At 34.7% G+C, this 19,100-nt stretch overlaps 1 protein-coding gene across 1 annotated transcript in view; it reads left to right on the forward strand.

Annotated features, from left to right (window-relative positions):
* The window catches only part of ais (DExD-box helicase 52), a 141,300-nt gene extending 122,200 nt beyond the window's left edge, over positions 1–19,100 (forward strand). Inside the window, exons 10-12 of the mRNA XM_089095461.1 lie at positions 12,471–12,621; positions 15,629–15,704; positions 18,925–19,100. Of these exons, the coding sequence (XP_088951587.1) occupies positions 12,471–12,621; positions 15,629–15,704; positions 18,925–19,087 (390 nt within the window). The 3' untranslated portion in view covers positions 19,088–19,100. The remainder of the gene's footprint in view (positions 1–12,470; positions 12,622–15,628; positions 15,705–18,924) is intronic.

The raw sequence follows: 19,100 nt of genomic DNA on the forward strand, positions 1-19,100 counted from the left end.
AGAGAAATTATTACGTATATAAGGGGGGTAGCCCCCTATTCAATACCTCGCTCTTTATGCCGCAGTTTTTTTAGTGATTTGAAAAGACCTATATATTCTAATTAAACGGCCTTTGTGATTGAGGGGTTTGGGATTTAAAAAAAATTTTAACTTTAGCGTAAAGAACGTGGTATTGACTAAGGGGATCACCCTCTCATATACGTAAAAACATATACGTAATAAAAAAAACATAAAAAAGCGGTACGGCTCAATAGTAATCGAAACTTTAAAAACGGAATTTTCGTGTCAATAAATGTACCAAAAGAATGGGCTTATATTGCTTATTCTAAATATATAAATTTTATGAAGTTTAGTATCACTCATCAAAGGCTCCCCTACAAGTGACAGAATTTTAATGAAAATCACACCGTCAGATTCAGCGTATCAGAAAACCCTATTACATTGGTTTCAAGCTCATATCTGCAAAAATGTGCAACTTTGTATTTTTTGTCAGAAGTGATCACGGATGCGTGTTTATTATTTTTTTTTTTTTAGGGGTAATCGTACCGACCCCGTGGTCCTACAACATCAAGAGAGAGCTCATTCGAACGAAAATTAAAAGTTATAGTGCCCTTTTCAGAGACCAAAAATGCTGGAGGGTAACTTGGCCCCCTCCCACGCCCCTTTTTTCCCAATTTCGTCTGATTCACAAGGGAACAAATTTTTTCTGTACTTTCATCAGAGATATTTATTATAATTAACGGCCTTTGTGATTGAGGAGTCATTCTTAAAGAATTGAAACATGATTTGAATTTAACGTAAAGAGCAAGGTGTTGACTAGGGGGCGAACCGCATAATATACGTAATAAAGATATACGAATATAGAAATTCATTACGTAAGTTAATTTGTAAATTACTCCAGAACCAAATTTAGAGAAAGCCATTTAGCAAAAGAAATGTAAAATTAATATGCAAATTTTGTTTTACTCATTCAATGACGGTGAGCCAAAATAAAAGCTGCATTAACTAAAAACGATCAGAAATTAAATAAAAAAAACAAATTTTTTAAACTGAAAGTAAGGAGCGACATTAAAACTTAAAACGAACAGAAATTATTCCGTATATGAAAGGGGATGTCCCCTCCTCAACGCCTCGCTCTTTACGCTAAAGTTTTTTATTGTTTAAAAAAATAAAGTTGTGGGAAAGTTTAGCGTAAAGAGCGAGGCGTTGAGGAGGGGACATCCCCTTTCATATACGGAATAATTTCGGTTCGTTTTAAGTTTTAATGTCGCTCCTTACTTTCAGTTTAAAAACTTGTTTTGTTTTTATTTAATTCAAACTTAAAACGACCAGAAATTACTATTAAATAATAAATGAAACCCAAAACGAACCGAAATTAAATAAACAATCATAGCAAAAACATGCAACAAGTAATAATATAAATGAATAAATAGATCTTAAAGCGAGTAATGCTTAGATTGAATAATCAAGCTTAAAACGAAAAAAAAATATTTTCCTATTGAAGTATAAATGAACTTAAAACGAACAGAAATTAAATAAACAATCAATGCAAACAAACATACAATAGATATTAATGTAAATGAATAAATAAATCTTAAAACGAGTGAAAATTAAATTGAATATGCAAATCAAGCTTGAAACGAAGAAAAATCACTGCAAACAAGAGTTTGGGTATGACCTCCTTCTCTCATTGTAAAAGCCTAAAACCTACTGCGTCATTGGGGCTTTAGTGAAAACGAATTACATTACTAATATTTTCTTTTGTACTTAATATTGAAAGTAAAAATTAAAATTATAGTAATATTTTGAACTGATGAGCTTTCAGCAATTAATATCATTATACATCAAATATTCAGTTTAATTTATTAGGTCTTTTTAAAGTTGTTCAAGACGAATTTAGTTTCACTACAAACAAGTGTTTGGATACTGCCTCCTTTCTTAACTGTAAATTAATTAAAAAAAAACTTTCCGAAAAATAAGTTTTTCAAAGAAAAGTAAAGGACATTTTAAACTTAAGCTCAGCAGATACAAATACCTATTATTATTCAAACTCAAAACGACCAGAAATTACTATTAAAGAATAAATGAAACCCAAAACGAACAGAAATTAAATAAACAATCATAGCAAAAACATACAACAAGTAATAATGTAAATGAATAAATGGATCTTAAGCGAGTAATGCTTAGATTGAATATGAAAATCAAGCTTAAGACGAAAAAAATATTTTCCTATTGAAGTACAAATGAAAATTAAAACGAACAGAAATTGAACAAACAATCAATGCAAACAAACATACAAGTAGGGAGCTATCTATAACTATGAAACGGACACATGTGCTGCCATCTATAATTGAGTCTAACGCTGACAGGCTGTAATTTATTCAAGGATTATTGATCGAGTCTAATGGGGTCAATGCCCCCTTTTTCAAGGTCGATTTATTAGTTGTTTCTAGGTGTAATGACTCTGGGGCGAAGTTTGCACATGCGCATTGACGGGAACAATGTATTGATCGACTCGAGGGGGAACTGGATTTCTGAGAAATTAATTTACATAATCGGTGGGGAATGTATTGATCGAGTCTAACGGAATTAGAAATGACATCACTTGTTTCCTAGGAATTATGCGGTACTCTAAAGAGATAGAAATTCCATTTTTAAATATGGCTTCTCAGATCTTTTGGTCAGAGAGATAAATTGATATTCTATCGAAGCCATAATAGTGTAACCAAGAACACCTTAGAGATGAAGAAATAAACGTGGGAATTTTTTCCTGGGAATTTCAAATGTGACAGCGCAGGGATGCCAAAACAAAAGGAACACGCAGAAATTACGTTTAGGGATATTTTGGGCGAAACCGTTTGAGACATTTTAGAAGATGATTTAGGCGAAACCGTTTGAGTCATTTTAGAAGATGATTTGGGCGAAACAGTTAGAGACATTTTAGAAGATGATTTTAGAAGATGATTTAGAAGATCAAAAGGGGTGAAACTCTTTGGTCATTATAATACAGAAGTTCTATTTGAACAGTGTTGCGAGGTCCCCTACCCCAACCCAAAGGGCCCCCTACCCCAGCCCCAAAGGCCCCCGGGCCCCCAAAGGCCCCCGAGCCCCCAAAGGGCCCCCGAGCCCCCAAAGGTCCCCCGGGCCCAAAAGGCCCCCCGGGCCTCTACATTTTTTTATATACTTTTTTGAATCAATTTGTTTGTATGTCTTGGTTGGTGTTTGCAGGTCCAAGGGTTTGCCTTAGTTAGTTTGAATATACAAAGTGCCCGTCTTTCTCTGTTTACATGTCTGATTCTATTTGTTTGTATGTTTGATTTGATGTCTACAAGTACAAGAATTTGTCTTTGTTGGGTTGAGTTTAAAAAGTGTCTCTCTTTCTGTTTGTATGTCTGAATCTACTTGTTTGCGTGTCTGGGGCGGTGATTCCAAGTTCAAGAATTTGTCAATGTTGGTCTGTGTGTCTAAAGTGCCTGTCATTCTCTGTTAGCATGTCTGAATCCATTTGTTTGCTTGTCTGGGTTGGTGTTTGCAAGTCCAAGAATTTGTCTTTGTTGGTTTGAATGTCTAAAGTGCCTGTCATTCTCTGTTTGTATGTCTGAATCTATTTATTTGCATGTCTGGGTTGATGTTTGCAAGTTCAAGAATTTTTCTTTGTTGGTTTGAATGTCTAAAGTGCCTGCCTCTCTCTGTTTGTTTGTCTGATTCTATTTGTTTGCATGTCTGAGTTGGTGTTTGCAAGTCCAAGTAGTTGTAATTGTTTATTTGAATGTATAAAGTATCTTTATTTATCTGTTTTAGTGTGTGAATATATTTGTTTTCATTTCTTCATTTGTGTTTGCAAGTCCAAGTACTTGTCTTTGTTGGTTTGAATGTCTAAAGTGTCTGTCTTTCTCTGTTTGTGTGTCTGATTCTATTTGTTTGCATGTCTAGATTGGTGTTTGCAAGTCCAAGTATTTGTATTTGTTGGTTTGAATGTCTAAAGTGTCTGTCTTTCTCTGTTTGTGTGTCTGATTCTATTTGTTTACATGTCTGGGTTGGTGTTTCCAAGTCCAAGAGTTTGTCATTGTTGGTTTGAATGTCTAAACTGTCTGTCTTTCTCTGGTTGTATGTCTGAATCTATTTGTTTGAATGTCTGGGTTGGTGTTTGCAAGTCCAAGAATTTTTCTTTGTTGGTTTGAATGTCTAAAGTGAATGTCTTTCTCTGTTTGTCTGTCTGATTCTATTTGTTTTCATGTCTTCGTTGGCGTTTGCAAGTCCAAGTATTTGTCTTTGTTGATTTGAATGTCTAAAGTGTCTGTCTTTCTCTGATTGTGTGTCTGATTCTATTTGTTTGCATGTCTGGGTTGGTGTTTGCAAGTCCAAAAATTTGTCTTTGTTGGTTTGAATTTCTAAAGTGTCTGTCTTTCTCTGTTTGTGTGTTTGATTCTATTTGTTTGCGTGTCGGCGTTGGTGTTTGCAAGTCCAATTATTTGTCTTTGTTTTATTTATTGTCTAAAGTTTCTGTATGTATCTTTTTGTGTGTCTTATTCTATTTGTTGGCATGTCTGTGTTGATGTTTGCAAGTCCAAGAATTTTTCTTTTTTGGTTTGAATGTCTAAAGTGTCTGTCTTTCTCTGTTTGTGTGTCTGATTCTATTTGTTTACATGTCTGGGTTGGTGTTTGCAAGTCCAAGTATTTGTCTTTGTTGGTTTGAATGTCTAAAGTGTCTATCTTTCTCTGTTTGTGTGTCTGAATCTATTTGTTTGCATGTCTGGGCTGGTGTTTGCAAGTCTAAGAATTTGTCTTTGTTGGTTTGAATGTCTAAAGTGTCTGTCTTTCTCTGTTTATTGGTCTGATTTTATTTATTTACATGTCTGGGTTGGTGTTTGCAAGTCCAAGTATTTGTCTTTGTTGGTTTGAATGTCTAAAGTGTCTCTCTTTCTCTGTTTGTGTGTCTGATTCTATTTGTTTGTATGTCTGGGTTAGTGTTTGCAAGTCCAAGAATTTGTCTTTGTTGGTTTGAATGTCTAAAGTCTCTGTCTTTCTCTGTTTTTGTGTCTTATTCTATTTGTTTTAAAGTCTGGGTTGGTGTTTGCGAGTCCAATAATTTTTCTTTGATGGATTGAATGTCTAAAGTGTCTGTCTTTCTCTGTGTGGGTGTCTGATTTTATTTGTTTGCATGTCTAGGTTGGTGTTTCCAAGTCCAAAAATATATCTTTGGTGGTTTGAATGTCTAAAGTGTCTTTTTTTTCTCTGTTTGTGTGTCTGATTCTATTTGTTTGCATGTCTGGGTTGGTGTTTGCAAGTCCAAGTATTTGTCTTTGTTGGTTTGAATGTCTAAAGTGTCTGTCTTTATCTTTTGTGTGTCTGATTGTATTTTTTTGCATGTCTGGGTTGATGTTTGCAAGTCCAAGAATTTGTCTTTGTTGGTTTGAATGTCTAAAGTGTCTTTTTTTTCTCTGTTTGTGTGTCTGATTCCATTTGTTTGCATGTCTGGGTTGGAGTTCCCAAGTCCAACTATTGTTCTTTGTTGGTTTGAATGTCTAAAGTGTCTGTCTTTATCTGTTTGTGTGTCTGATTCTATTTTTTTGCATGTCTGGGTTGGTGTTTGCAAGTCCAAGAATTTTTCTTTTTTGGTTTGAATTTTTAAAGTGTATGTCAATCTCTGCTTATGTGTTTGATTCTATTTGTTTCCATGTCAAGGTTGATATTTGCAAGTCAAATAATTTTTCTTTGTTGGTTTGAATATCTAAAGTGTCTTTCTTTCTCTGTTTGTGTGTCTGATTCTATTTGTTTGCATGTCTGGGTTGGTGTTTCAATGTCCAAGAATTTGTCATTGTTGGTTTGAATGTCTAAAGTGTCTGTCTTTCTCTGTTTGTGTGTCTGATTCTATTTGTTTACATGGCTGGGTTGGTGTTTCCAAGTCCAAGTGTTTGTCTTTGTTGGTTTGAATGTCTAAAGTGTCTGTCTTTCTCTGTTTGTATGTTTGATTCTATTTTTTTACATGTCTGGGCTGGTGTTTGCAAGTCCAAGAATTTGTATTTGATGGTTTGAATGTCTAAAGTGTCTGTCTTTATCTGTTTGTGTGTCTGATTATATTTGTTTGCATGTCTTGGTTGGTGTTTGCAAGTCCAAGTATTTGTCTTTGTTGGTTTGATTGTCCAAAGTGTCTATCTTTCTCTGTTTGTGTGTCTGATTCTATTTGTTTGAATATCTGGGTTGGTGTTTGCAAGTTCAAGAATTTGTGTTTGTTGGTTTGAATGTCTAAAGGATCTGTCCTTCTCTGTTTGTGTGTCTGATTCTATTTGTTTGCATGTCTGGGCTAGTATTTACAAGTCCAAGTATTTGTCTTTGTCGGTTTGAATGTCTAAAGTGTCTGTCTTTCTCTTTTTTTATGTCTGATTCTATTTGTTTGCATGTCTGGGTTGGTGTTTGCAAGTCCAAGAATTTGTCTTTGTTGGTTTGAATGTCTAAAGTGTCTGTCTTTCTCTGTTTGTGTGTCTGATTCTATTTGTTTGCATGTTTGGGTTGGTGTTTGCAAGTCCAAGAATCTGTCTGTGTTGGTTTGAATGTCTAAAGTGTCTGTCTTATTCTGTTTGTGTGTCTGATTCTATTTGTTTGCATGTCTGGGTTGATGTTTGCAAGTCCAAGTATTTGTCTTTGTTGGTTTGAATGTCTAAAGTGTCTGTCTTTATCTGTTTGTTTGTCTGATTGTATTTGTTTGCATGTCTGGGTTTATGTTTAAAAGTCCAAGAATTTGTCTTTGTTGGTTTGAATGTCTAAAGTGTCTTTTTTTCTCTGTTTGTGTGTCTGATTCTATTTGTTTGCATGTCTGGGTTGGTGTTCCCAAGTCCAACTATTGTTCTTTGTTGTTTTGAATGTCTAAAGTGTCTGTCTCTCTCTGTTTGTGTGTCTGATTCTATTTTTTTGCATGTCTGGGGTGGTGTTTGTAAGTCAAAGAATGTATCATTGTTGGTTTGAATATATAAAGTTTATGTCTTTCCCTGTTTGTATGTCTGAATTTATTTGTTGGCATTTTTGGACTGATGTTTGCAAGTCCAAGGATTTGTAATTGTTTATTTGAATATCTAAAGTGTCTCTCTTTCTCTGTTTGTGTGTCTGATTCTATTTGTTTATATGTCTGGGTCGGTGTTCGCAAGTCCAAGAATTTGTCATTGATGGTTTGAATGTCCAAAGTGTCTGTCTTTCTCTGTTTGTGTGTCTGATTCTATTTGTTTGCATGTCTGGGTTGGTGTTTGCAAGTCCAAGTATTTGTCTTTGTTGATTTGAATGTCTAAAGTGTCTGTCTTTCTCTATTTGTGTGTCTGATTCTATTTGTTTGCATGACTGGGTTGGTTTTTGCGAGTCCAAGAATTTGTCTTTGTTGGTTTGAATGTCTAAAGTGTCTGTCTTTCTCTGTTTGTGTGTCTGATTCTATTTGTTTGAATGTCTGGGTTGGTGTTTGCAAGTCCAAGTATTTGTCTTTGTTGGTTTGAATGTCTAAAGTCAGTCTTTCTCTGTTTGCGTGTCTGATTCTATTTGTTTGCATGTCTGGGTTGATGTTTGCAAGTCCAAGAATTTGTCTTTGTTGTTTTGAATGTCTAAAGTGTATGTCTTTCTCTGTTTGTGTGTCTGATTCTATTTGTTTGCATGTCTGGGTTGGTTTTTGCAAGTACAAGAATTTGTATTTGTGTGTTTGAATGTCTAAAGTGTCTCTATTTCTCTGTTTGTGTGTCTGATTCTATTTGTTTGCATGTCTGGGTTGGTGTTTGCAAGTCCAAGAATTTGTCTTTGCTGGTTTGAATGTCTAAAGTGTCTGTCTTTCTCTGTTTGAGTGTCTGATTCTATTTGTTTGCATGTCTGGGATGGTGTTTCAAAGTCCAAGTAATTGTCTTTGTTGGTTTGAATGTCTAAAGTGTCTGTCTTTCTCGGTTTGTGTGTCTGATTCTATTTGTTTGCATGTCTGGGTCGGCGTTTGCAAGTCCAAGAATTTGTCTTTGTTGGTTTGAATGTCTAAAGTGTCTGTCTTTCTCTGTTTGTATGTCTCAATCTATTTGTTTGTATGTATGGGATGATTCTCACTATTTAAAGAATTGGTCTTTGTCGGTTTGAATGTCTAAGTGTCTTACGTGCGCACACGCACGGATATATCAAAACCAGGGGGTTCTCCGACATGCTGAATCTGAAAGTGTAATTTTCAAGGATATTCTTCAACCTTTTAGAGTTAACTTACCCTTTTAGGGTTGACCTTTTTGGGTTCTCCGACATACTGAACATAAAAGTGTGTTCTCCGACATGCTGACACTGAAAGTGTAATTTTCATGGAGATTATATAACCTTTTGGGGTTAATATACACTAGGTTACGTGCATTGGCTCATTTTTTTTACTACCACCCTTTTTTTTCAATACTACCCTTTTTTTCAAGTACTGCATTCACGTTAGGTTCATTTAGGTTCACTTAGCGTGGCGCGCCATACTAAGTGAACCTAAATGAACCGAACGTGAATGCAGTTACTTGAAAAAAAAGGGTGGTAATGAAGGTTGGCTACAGTTGCCCGGGTGGCGGAAAAATCAGTTGTGCTGCCATCTATACCTTAATTGAAATAGATGGTAGCACTTGCTTTAGTAAAAAAAAATGTCTGAGAGAGACACTTTAGACATTACAAACGCCAAAGACACTTACTCTAACATGCAAACACCAATCCACATGTGTAAATAAATAGAAGGAGACACACAAACAGTGAAGGGACCCCACTCAAGGACATATATCAGAAAGAGAAAACCACTAAGGGATGTACACACCAACCCGTACTAGTCCAAAAACGGACTAAGCACAACACAAAGATACAGACCGACGTTTTAGACGTTCAATCCAACAAAGACAAATTCTTGGACTTGCAAATACTAACACTGACATGTAAACAGATAGAATCAGACACACAAACAGAGAAAAGACAGACACTTTAGACATTGAAACCAACAATGACAAATTCTTGGACTTGCAAACACCAGCCCAGACATGTAAACAAATAGAATCAGACACACAAACAGAGAAAGACAGACACTTTAGACATTCAAACCAACAACGACAACTTCTTGGACATGGAAACACCAACCCAGACATGCAAACAAATAGAATCAGACACACAAACAGAGAAAGACAGACACTTTAGACATTCAAACCAACAAAGACAAATACTTGGACTTGCAAACACCAACCCAGACATGTAAAGAAACAGAATCAGACACACAAACAGAAAAAGACAGACATTTTATACATTCAAACCAACAAAGACAAATACTTGGACTTGCAAACACCAACCCAGACATGCAAACAAATAGAATCAGACATGTAAACAGAGCAAGAAATACACTTTAGACATTCGAACCAACAAAGTCAAATTCTTGGACTTGCAAACATCAACCCATACATGCAAACAAATAGAATCAGACATCCAAACAGATAAAGACATACACTTTAGACATTCAAACCAACAAACACAAATTCTTGGACTTGCAATCACCAACCCAGACATGCAAACAAATAGAATCAGACATACAAACAGAGAAAGACAGACACTTTAGACATTCAAACCAACAAAGACAAATATTTGGACTTGCAAACACCAACCTAGACATGCAAACAAATAGAATCAGACACACAAACAGAGAAAGACAGACACTTTACACATTCAAACCAATAAAGACAAATTCTTGGACTTGTAAACACCAACCCAGACATACAAAAACATAGATTCAGACATACAAATCGAGAAAGACTGACACTTTAGACATTCAAACCAGCAAAGAAAAATACTTGGACATGCAGACACCAACCCAGACATGCAAACAAATAGAATCAAACACACAAACAGAGAGACAGACACTTTAGACATTCAAACCAACATAGACAAATACTTGGACTTGCAAACACTAACCCAGACGTGTAAACAAATAGAATCAGACACACAAACAGAGAAAGACAGACACTTTAGACATTAAAACCAACAATGAAAAATACTTGGACCTTCAAACAAAAACCCAGACATTACAAAAAATAGAATCAGACACACAAACAGAGAAAGACAGACACTTTAGACATTCAAATCAACAAAGACAAATACTTGGACATTCAAACACCAATCCAGATATGCAAACAAATAGAATCAGACATACAAACAAAGAAAGACAGACACTTTAGACATTCAAACCAACAAAGGCAAATACTTGGACTTGGAAACACCAACCCAGACATGTAAACAAATAGAATCAGACACACAAACAGAGAAAGACAGACACTTTTGACATTCAAACCAACAAAGACAAATTCTTGGACTTGCAAACACCAACCCAGACATGCAAACAAATAGAATCAGACACACAAACAGTGAAAGACAGACACTTTAGATACACACACCAACCAAGACAAATTCTTGGACTTGCAAACATCAACCCAGACTTTCATACAAATAGATTCAAACACACAAACAGATAAAGACAGACCGTTTAGTCAGTCAAACCAAAAAATAAAAATTCTTGGACTTGAAAACACCAACCAAGACATGCAAACAAATAGAATCAGACACACAAACAGAAAGACAGACACTTTAGATATTCAAACCAATCAAGACAAATACTTGGACTTGCAAACACCAACCCAGACATGCGAACAAAGATAATCAGACATACAATCAGAGAATGACATACAATTTAGACATTCAAACCGCCAATGACAAATTCTTAGACTTCCAAAAACCAACCCAGACAAGAAATCAAATAGAATCAGACGCACCAACAGAGAATGCCAGGCACATCAGACATTCAAACAAGCAAAGACAAATTCTTGGACTTGCAAACATCAACCCAGACATGCAAATAAATAGAATCAAACACAAAAACAGAGAAAGACAGACACTTTAGACATTCAAACCAACAAATACAAATACTTTGACTTGCAAATACCAACCCAGACATGTAAACAAATAGAATCAAACACATAAACAGAGGATGACAGCTACTTTAGAAGTTCAATCCAGCAAAAAAAAATACTTGAACTTGAAAATACGAACCCAGGCATGCAAACAAATAGATTCAGACACACAAACAGAGAAAGAAAGGCCCTTTAGACATTCAAACTATCAAAGACAAATTCTTGAACTTGCGAACACCAACCCAGACATGCAAACAAATAGAATCTGACACACAAACAAAGAAAGATATCCAATTTAGACATTCAAACCAAAAAAGGCAAATACTTGGACTTGCAAACATCAACCAGACAAGCCAACAAATTGATTCAGACATGCTAACAGAGAATGACAGGCACTTTAGACACACAAACTAACAAAGACAAATTCTTGAATTTGGAAACACCAACCCAGACATGCAAACAAATTGATTAAAAGAAGTATTTAAAAAAATGTGGGGGCCCGGGGGGGGGGCTTTGGGGCCCGGGGGGTCTTTTGGGGCTCGGGGGCCTTTAGGGGCCTGGGGGCCCTTTGGGGGGATGGGGCCCTTTGGGATTGGGGTATGGGACCTCACAACACTGTTCAAATGGAGCTTGTGTATTATAACGACCACAGAGTTTCACCCCAAATCATCTTGTAAAATGTCTCAAACTGTTTCGCTCAAATCATCTTCCAAAATATCTCAAACGGTTTCGCCAAAATAATCCCCTAAAATGTCTCAAACGGTTTCACCCAAATAATCCCCTAAACGTAATTTCTGCGTGTTCCTTTTGTTTTGGCATCCCTGCGCTGTCACATTTGAAATTCCCATGAAACCATTTCCCGCGTTTATCTCTTCATCTCTAAGGTGTTCCTAGCTACACTATTATTGTTTCGATAGAATATTAATTTATCACTCTGACCTTAAGATCGGAGAAGCCATATTTAAAAAAGGAATTTCTATATCTTTAGAGTCCCGCATAATTCCTAGGAAACAAGTGATGTCATTTCTAATTCCGTTAGACTCGATCAATACATTCCACGCCGATTATGCAAACCAATTTCTCAGAAATTCTCTCCCCTCGATTATGTAAATCAAGTTCTCAGAAACCTGTCCCCCTTCGTGGATCAATAACATTGTCTATGCGGTTAGGTACCGTTAGACTCGATCGATAATCCGTGAATAAATTATGTAGGCTTGGCGTTAGACTCAATTATAGATGACAGCAGTGGTGTAGCCCCGGACCTCCTGATAACTCGCTACTTATAGGTAACGGGATGTAGAGAGATACAGAGAGTGAGAAAGGAGAATAAGGACAGTATTGATTTAGAAAAAACCTTTAATGCAGGACTTTCTCAGTTTCCTCTATGCAATTAGAGCCTCGAGTTTTTGTTTCATTCTTCAAGGTCCCAATTTCGGTGACTCTCTTTTTTTACGATCTATTTCATTTATATACTATCTTCAAATGTAAGTATTTAGACGACACTCTACCTTACATACATTTTATTTATATGCCATTTAATGAATTTGTTTCCTCTAGAGAGAAAATATTGTCAAAGGATTTCGTACCGGAAAGATTTGGATTCTTATCTCTACAGAACTGATGGGCAGAGGTATCGACTTCAAAGGAGTAAATTTAGTTATCAATTACGACTTCCCAAGCAGCGCGATTAGCTACATTCATAGGATAGGTAAATATGAATAAAGTAGACTGTATTCATTTGGGTAATTCGAATATTCGTCTCTTTTGTAATGTGGCAAGGAGTTTTTGTCTCACTCACCTAAAAAAATGGATTAAGATAGAACCAAGGTTTTTTGCTTCCAAAAGACCGAAGACGAAAAATAAATACTTAAATCTAATCCTCTTTATTGGAATTTTTATACCACATTCAAAAACACATTTCTTTTTTAGGCTTGCAAGCGCTTTTGTTGCATGCTTTGTTTCAAAAATATTCACCCTCTTTCTTATTGGTTTTCCTCCTTTTTAGCGTTGCTTCTCTCTTCTCTGTGAATTGTTGCTCTTTGGTCTTGGGCGTATTTGGTCTGGACCGTTGTGTCGTCCACATTAACAAAATATCACAAAATGTCTGGGGCTAGAAGTGTTCTAATACCATGCAGTTAAATACCAGAACTGCAGTCAACAAACGTGGATTTCATCATGGTGATACTTTTCTCGTATTGATGTTTAAGTTAATATACACTCTGCGCTTTCTTTTAAAATGGAAGCAATCTCAACTACGTATTCAATCAGCAACCTGGCTCTGAGGCATTTTTCAATAATACCGTATCTTAAGATGCTGCTGATTTTTTTTTCTCAATTTTTCAAGATTAATCCAATCTTCATTCCAATCCGGGATGCTTGTTATGATGTCGCGAAGCAATTAGTGGCCACCCTCGAGGTAGATGTAATCAAGAAACTGACACCGCTACATACCTTGGCCTTAGATGGCTTTGTACTGCGATGATTTGTTGGTAGAGGCAGTATTTATAATCATTCTAGTAAAAACAGGTTTTAATGTAGGCGTTGTAAAGAAAACAGGTTTTCTTTATTCAACGCTTTTTTCGCCCCACATGTCTTCTTCTTGGTTCCTTTGTGGATTTTTTTTTTCACAATATCTGAGCGGAAGAAAATAAGATCTCTATTCTTCCGTTTTTGTAAATATCATCTGCAGTTGCGGCTTTTGACACGCAACCGGTAGGTTTCGAGTAAATATGATGTTTTTGATATTTGCTCAAAAATAAACCAGTATGTGGACAGGTTCAGTCAGCGTTGAGAAAATATTGCTGACTCTCTACTTAACTGTATACCTGAATTGTGTCGTCTAAGTAGCTGAGATGTTATTTGTTTTTTGTGAGTTTTCTTTTTTTATTTTTTTCCATTTTATTTTATTTTCTGTATTTCTGTACTTGTTTAAGTGTATTTCGTATAGGTAAAGAGGGCTGAAATAAATTATTATTATTGTTTACATGTGAAGGTGTCATTTATAAATTTTCTGCTGAAATTATGAATTTATGTCAGTTGTTGGCAGAAATGAGCCTATAATCTACTTCTTGTCACTGTTTAACATCAGAACGTTTTCCTAAGGTAGTCCTTGAATTGAGTGAACTAAACCACCCCTCCTGTATATATGCTATTCATAATCTTTTATGTCAATAATGACAAGTTTCTTTAATATTATTATTTTTTTCAGTTACAATTGAATTTACGAAGTTAAAATTTAAAAGTCAATTTATTTATTTTTTACTTTTATTGGTCTCTTGGCTGGGGGCAGTTAAACCAGGGCTCACGAATCTCATGCCTATCATTGACTTCTAATATGTTGCTCCTGGAAAATTTCTCTGCGTCGTTCTTTCTGTCAGAGTTTGCAGAAAAGGTAAATAGGAAAACTATGGAACAGCTTTTATACCCTGAGGTCTGAACTTATCATATTGAGCCGGTTTGCTAGTATCTCTTGTATTGAGGGATTGTATTATGATGAATTGTACACATCATATAATATATTCATTATTCCGTCACGCTAAACCAAATCAGAAGCATTTTAATGTCAAGGAACATAATGAACGAATTTTAATGCCGAATAAACAAATGAATGAATAAATAAATAGTGAAGGAATGAATGAATTTTAGTGGTGAGCAATGTTCAGCGAAATATCTTAAAGCAATTACTAAGCTTAAGCTGACTTATGTTTTGTTGTAGTGATTCATAATTCGTTCTCAAACAGTGATCTAATTTTTAACTCTAAACTTAATTCTATGCATTATAATAATATTTAGGCCATATAAAACGTATATGTTGATAAAAATTCTTTAGAATTTCACTTTAAGATTCTTTCTAAAAATTCTTTTAAGATTTAGATAAATAGCGTGTATTTTAGAATGATTGCTTCAAGGTCTAATTGCCACAAGATTTATATACTCCGCAGTTTTGATGGTCAAAATTCCGTGATAAAGCTCTGATAAATTGTAATCTTCTAGTGACATTTCAGCTTTTGTGACATACCACTAATAATGTTGTATGCTTTCCCACTTTCTATTTGGAAAATATAAAAAAATACCCTCCTCCTAGCTCAAAGTTATGATTTAGAATAACTTTTACTGTTTGGCACGAAACTTTGGTGTTTTTTCTTTAATTCTAAGATTAATAACGGCTTTTTGGCTTTAAAACGAAAAAATATCATTTAAGTATCTTAATGTAAGCAGTTCAAAAGCCAAATTAATTAACTGTTTTTTACATTGTTCGAGATGATTTGATTTGCCTTCTACTTTTTTACCTTTCTTAACTAACCCTTCAAGTAGAATTATTTTTAGCCAAAAATATTTTTAACCGCAGATTTTTTAATTATTATATATTTTAGAATAAGTTTGTGATAATTTGTTATACTTATTACATAATAACATATTAATAAACATGTTAATAAGGCAGTATGCTTATTATAAAAGGTAAAAAAATATGAAGGTATCAGACTCAACAGCCTGTTTCGGCGGTGTTGATCTTCGTTTCTTTGTCCTTCAGTCAGGAAGTGCAATTAATATTTATTAATTAATAAACTATTACACATATTAAAGGGCAATTTTTATAGTTCATGTTAGGTCATTTTCGGCCATAGAACACTTATATTAAGTTGGATTCTAGACACTGGCTGATCATTCTCTTTTCCTTTATTTTTTATTTTAAGTTTAATGTAATTCTTTTTTAGGTAGGACTGGTCGTGCTGGTCGTCCTGGAAGAGCGGTAACTTTCTTTACTGAAGAAGATTGCACTAATTTAAGAAGGTAAATAAAACTATATAATGCCAAGTTTCAAAGAAGAAATAATTAAAATAATAGGGTATGCTTGAAATAATTGTCGTTGTTAAATGTTCGTTGTTCCAACTTATTGACATGATTGAAAAGATCAATTATTGTGTCTTAGGCGTAGTCAAATGTTCGATAAAAAAAACAATAAAAATAAAATACGCCCTCTACTTGACGCCCTATACGCCATCTACGGATACCAGAATTAACACTTGGTTGTTTCTCATTTTGAGAAACAATTGCGTTTTTATCAGGCGGTTTAACAGTGTGATAAGTAGGAGTACTAGCAAGCAAATCTGTCATTGGAACCAACTAATCTTATTAAAGGCTATGCACAATGAGAGTTTGCTAATACCGAGATTAGCTAGCGCTAATTTGAGCCAATCAGATTTTCCATATAGTTTTTCTGCCGAATGATTCTGATTGGCTCTAATTAGCTTCAGCTAAATCTCGCTATTAGCAAAATCTCATCATCAATGGGCCGTAAATAAACGCGACATAAACACTAATAAGCGTTTACGTTTATTTACGTTTTACCGGGTTTATTTACGTTTAGTGGGTTGCTATACCATTTCCGGCGGGTTTGTTTGTTTGAAAGTGGAATTCTATAGTCCTCCTAGAAAAAACTACTTTGTTTTTTTGTCTAAAAAGGAAACTTTACTTGTATAATTCAAGTAGTTCGTAAGCCGGAATATTTTATTTATTTTGAATACAATTATGGCCCACCGGAGCAATGCATTTTTGGAAAGCATACTTTACTTTTCAACACTTTACTTAAACAATTTTTAAAAAAGACACATTACTTAAAACTGTTTATTCTAGACTTCGTCTTACAGGGGTACTTTACTGGTGCAGTTTATCTAGTTCGTAAGCCGGATTATTTTATTTTTTTTGAATACAATTATGGACCACCGGAGCAATGCATTTTTAGAAAGCAATCTTTACTTTTCAACACTTTACTTAAACAATTTTTAAAAAAGACACATTACTTAAAACTGTTTATTCTAGACTTCGTCTTACAAGGGTACTTTACTGGTGCAGTTTATCTAGTTCGTAAGCCGGATTATTTTATTTTTTTTGAATACAATTATGGCCCACCGGAGCAATGCATTTTTGGAAAGCATACTTTACTTTTCAACACTTTACTTAAACAATTTTTAAAAAAGACACATTACTTAAAACTGTTTATTCTAGACTTCGTCTTACAAGGGTACTTTACTGGTGCAGTTTATCTAGTTCGTAAGCCGGATTATTTTATTTTTTTTGAATACAATTATGGCCCACCGGAGCAATGCATTTTTGGAAAGCATTCTTTACTTTTCAACACTTTACTTAAACAATTTTTAAAAAAGACACATTACTTAAAACTGTTTATTCTAGACTTCGTCTTACAAGGGTACTTTACTGGTGCAGTTTATCTAGTTCGTAAGCCGGATAATTTTATTTATTTTAAACACAATTTTGCAGTCCAGAGCAATAATTTTTTGAAAAAAGACACTTTACTTCTCAACGCTTTACTTGAACAGCTTTTCAAAAGGACACAATACTTAACACTTTGTATTAGACTTTGTCTTGAAAGGACACTTTAATTGTACACTGATTTTATTTATTTTAAACACAATTTTGCTGACTGGAGGAATGATTTTTTAAAAGCCGACCGGAGCAATAAAGTTTGAAAAGGATACTCTACTTTTCAACACTTTACTTAAATAGTTTTTAAAAAATACACATTACTTAACACTTTATTCTAGACTTTGCACAAGGACACTTTATTAGTAAACTTTATCTAGTTCGTAAGCCAGATGATTCTGTTAATTTTAAACACAATTTTGCCGACTGAAGTAATGAATAAGGCAATTATAAAGTCCCTGAAAAATTTCGGCGATATTTTGGCGAAATATAAAATAAGGCTCTTTTTAATCTATTTAGTTTATGGAAGCAAAATTTTGAATTGACAAAACAATGACCGATCCACCCATTGCTTTTCTACACATGTGAAAGAAATGTGGTCCTTCAGACCAATATCAGGGGTGATTCACCCCACCTTTTCTTTGTGTAGATATTTCTTAAATAGATTCCTAGAACTATTGAATCTCCTTGTCTGCTGAAAGCCTAATCTAAACTTACTAAGTAAATCAAGTGTTTAATTCTGGGTGGGGGGGGGGGAATCCGTCCATGAAGATGTGGAAAAGCAAGGGTCATATAATAAATCTTCAATATACTAGCAGTGAAACCTGTCGTACGAAAGGCGTATACAAAAAAAAAAAAAATCGCTGCGTATTTTCTTTTGTAAGTATCAGTTAATAACTGAAAACAGGGGGGACATGTTTCCTTTTTTTTTACGGAACCCGCAAAAATTCTTCCAAAAGGCCCTCTCGGCGATTAGTCGCTCTGTCTATGAAAATTATACCAAAATAGGTATCAGGGCACAGAACTAACTTAAAAAGTAATGACGGCTATAACATTTTCTCAGAAATGCCAAATAGGGCTGATTGTTTTTTCCCCGGAAGCCAACTTAAGCTTCCTGTTTTGTCATTTCTTATAGCCTAAGGCATGATGTGAGTCTTATTGTAAAGCCACCTTTTTTCATTTTTTTTCTATTTTTTTTGCAATTATTCAACTTTATTTTTTATCCAGTGTGCTAAGATTTTTTGGAATTAGGAATGGTGCATGTAGAAAAAAAAAGTGTTTTGATAAAATGAGGAACGAAAAGTACTTGGGTTCTTGAGAGGGTAAGTTCTGAAAATTGAACCAGTTCAGTATAAAATAACATAATAATGTAAAATAAATAATATTTTATGCAACATAAAATAAAATAACAAATGCTCCAAGGATACACTACGAATCCCAGACTAATTTGAATAAGTATAAACATAGCAGATTAAACAGGAAAAGGTCACAACATTTTGAAGGTTACATGGGAGATGATCAAAGTAGAGATTGGAAGCATGGTGAAATGAGGGAGTTTTTTCTTCACTTTGTTGGCTTCAGGTGGCTTAATATTGCGACAGATCGGTAACTTTTCTATCCTTAACACTGTTGTGACTGTGGATCACTGCAGTGTTTAGAAGAATATCAATAAATGTGTCTTCTAAGCACCAGATTGGTGTCAGTTAGTGCGATCTCTGTTTTGGGCTTATATATCATGATGGGAATTTTTTGTTTTTATTATCGTTTTTTGATAATCTCTTCTTTTTAGTATTGCTCAAGTCATGAGAGATTCTGGATGTGAAGTGCCCGAATATATGCTTCAAATGAAGAAACAGAAGAAAATGGGGAAAAGAAAGCGAAAAGAAGTTCAGCCGAAACGAGCAAGAATATCAACAGATCCTTATCCAAAAAAAAGATTTGAAAAGGAATAAACCTTAATCTTTT

This window comes from Artemia sp. Qi Xiang Cuo, chromosome 10 (genome assembly GCF_049724085.1).
Source record: "Artemia sp. Qi Xiang Cuo chromosome 10, ASM4972408v1, whole genome shotgun sequence".
NCBI lineage: Eukaryota > Metazoa > Arthropoda > Branchiopoda > Anostraca > Artemiidae > Artemia > Artemia sp. Qi Xiang Cuo.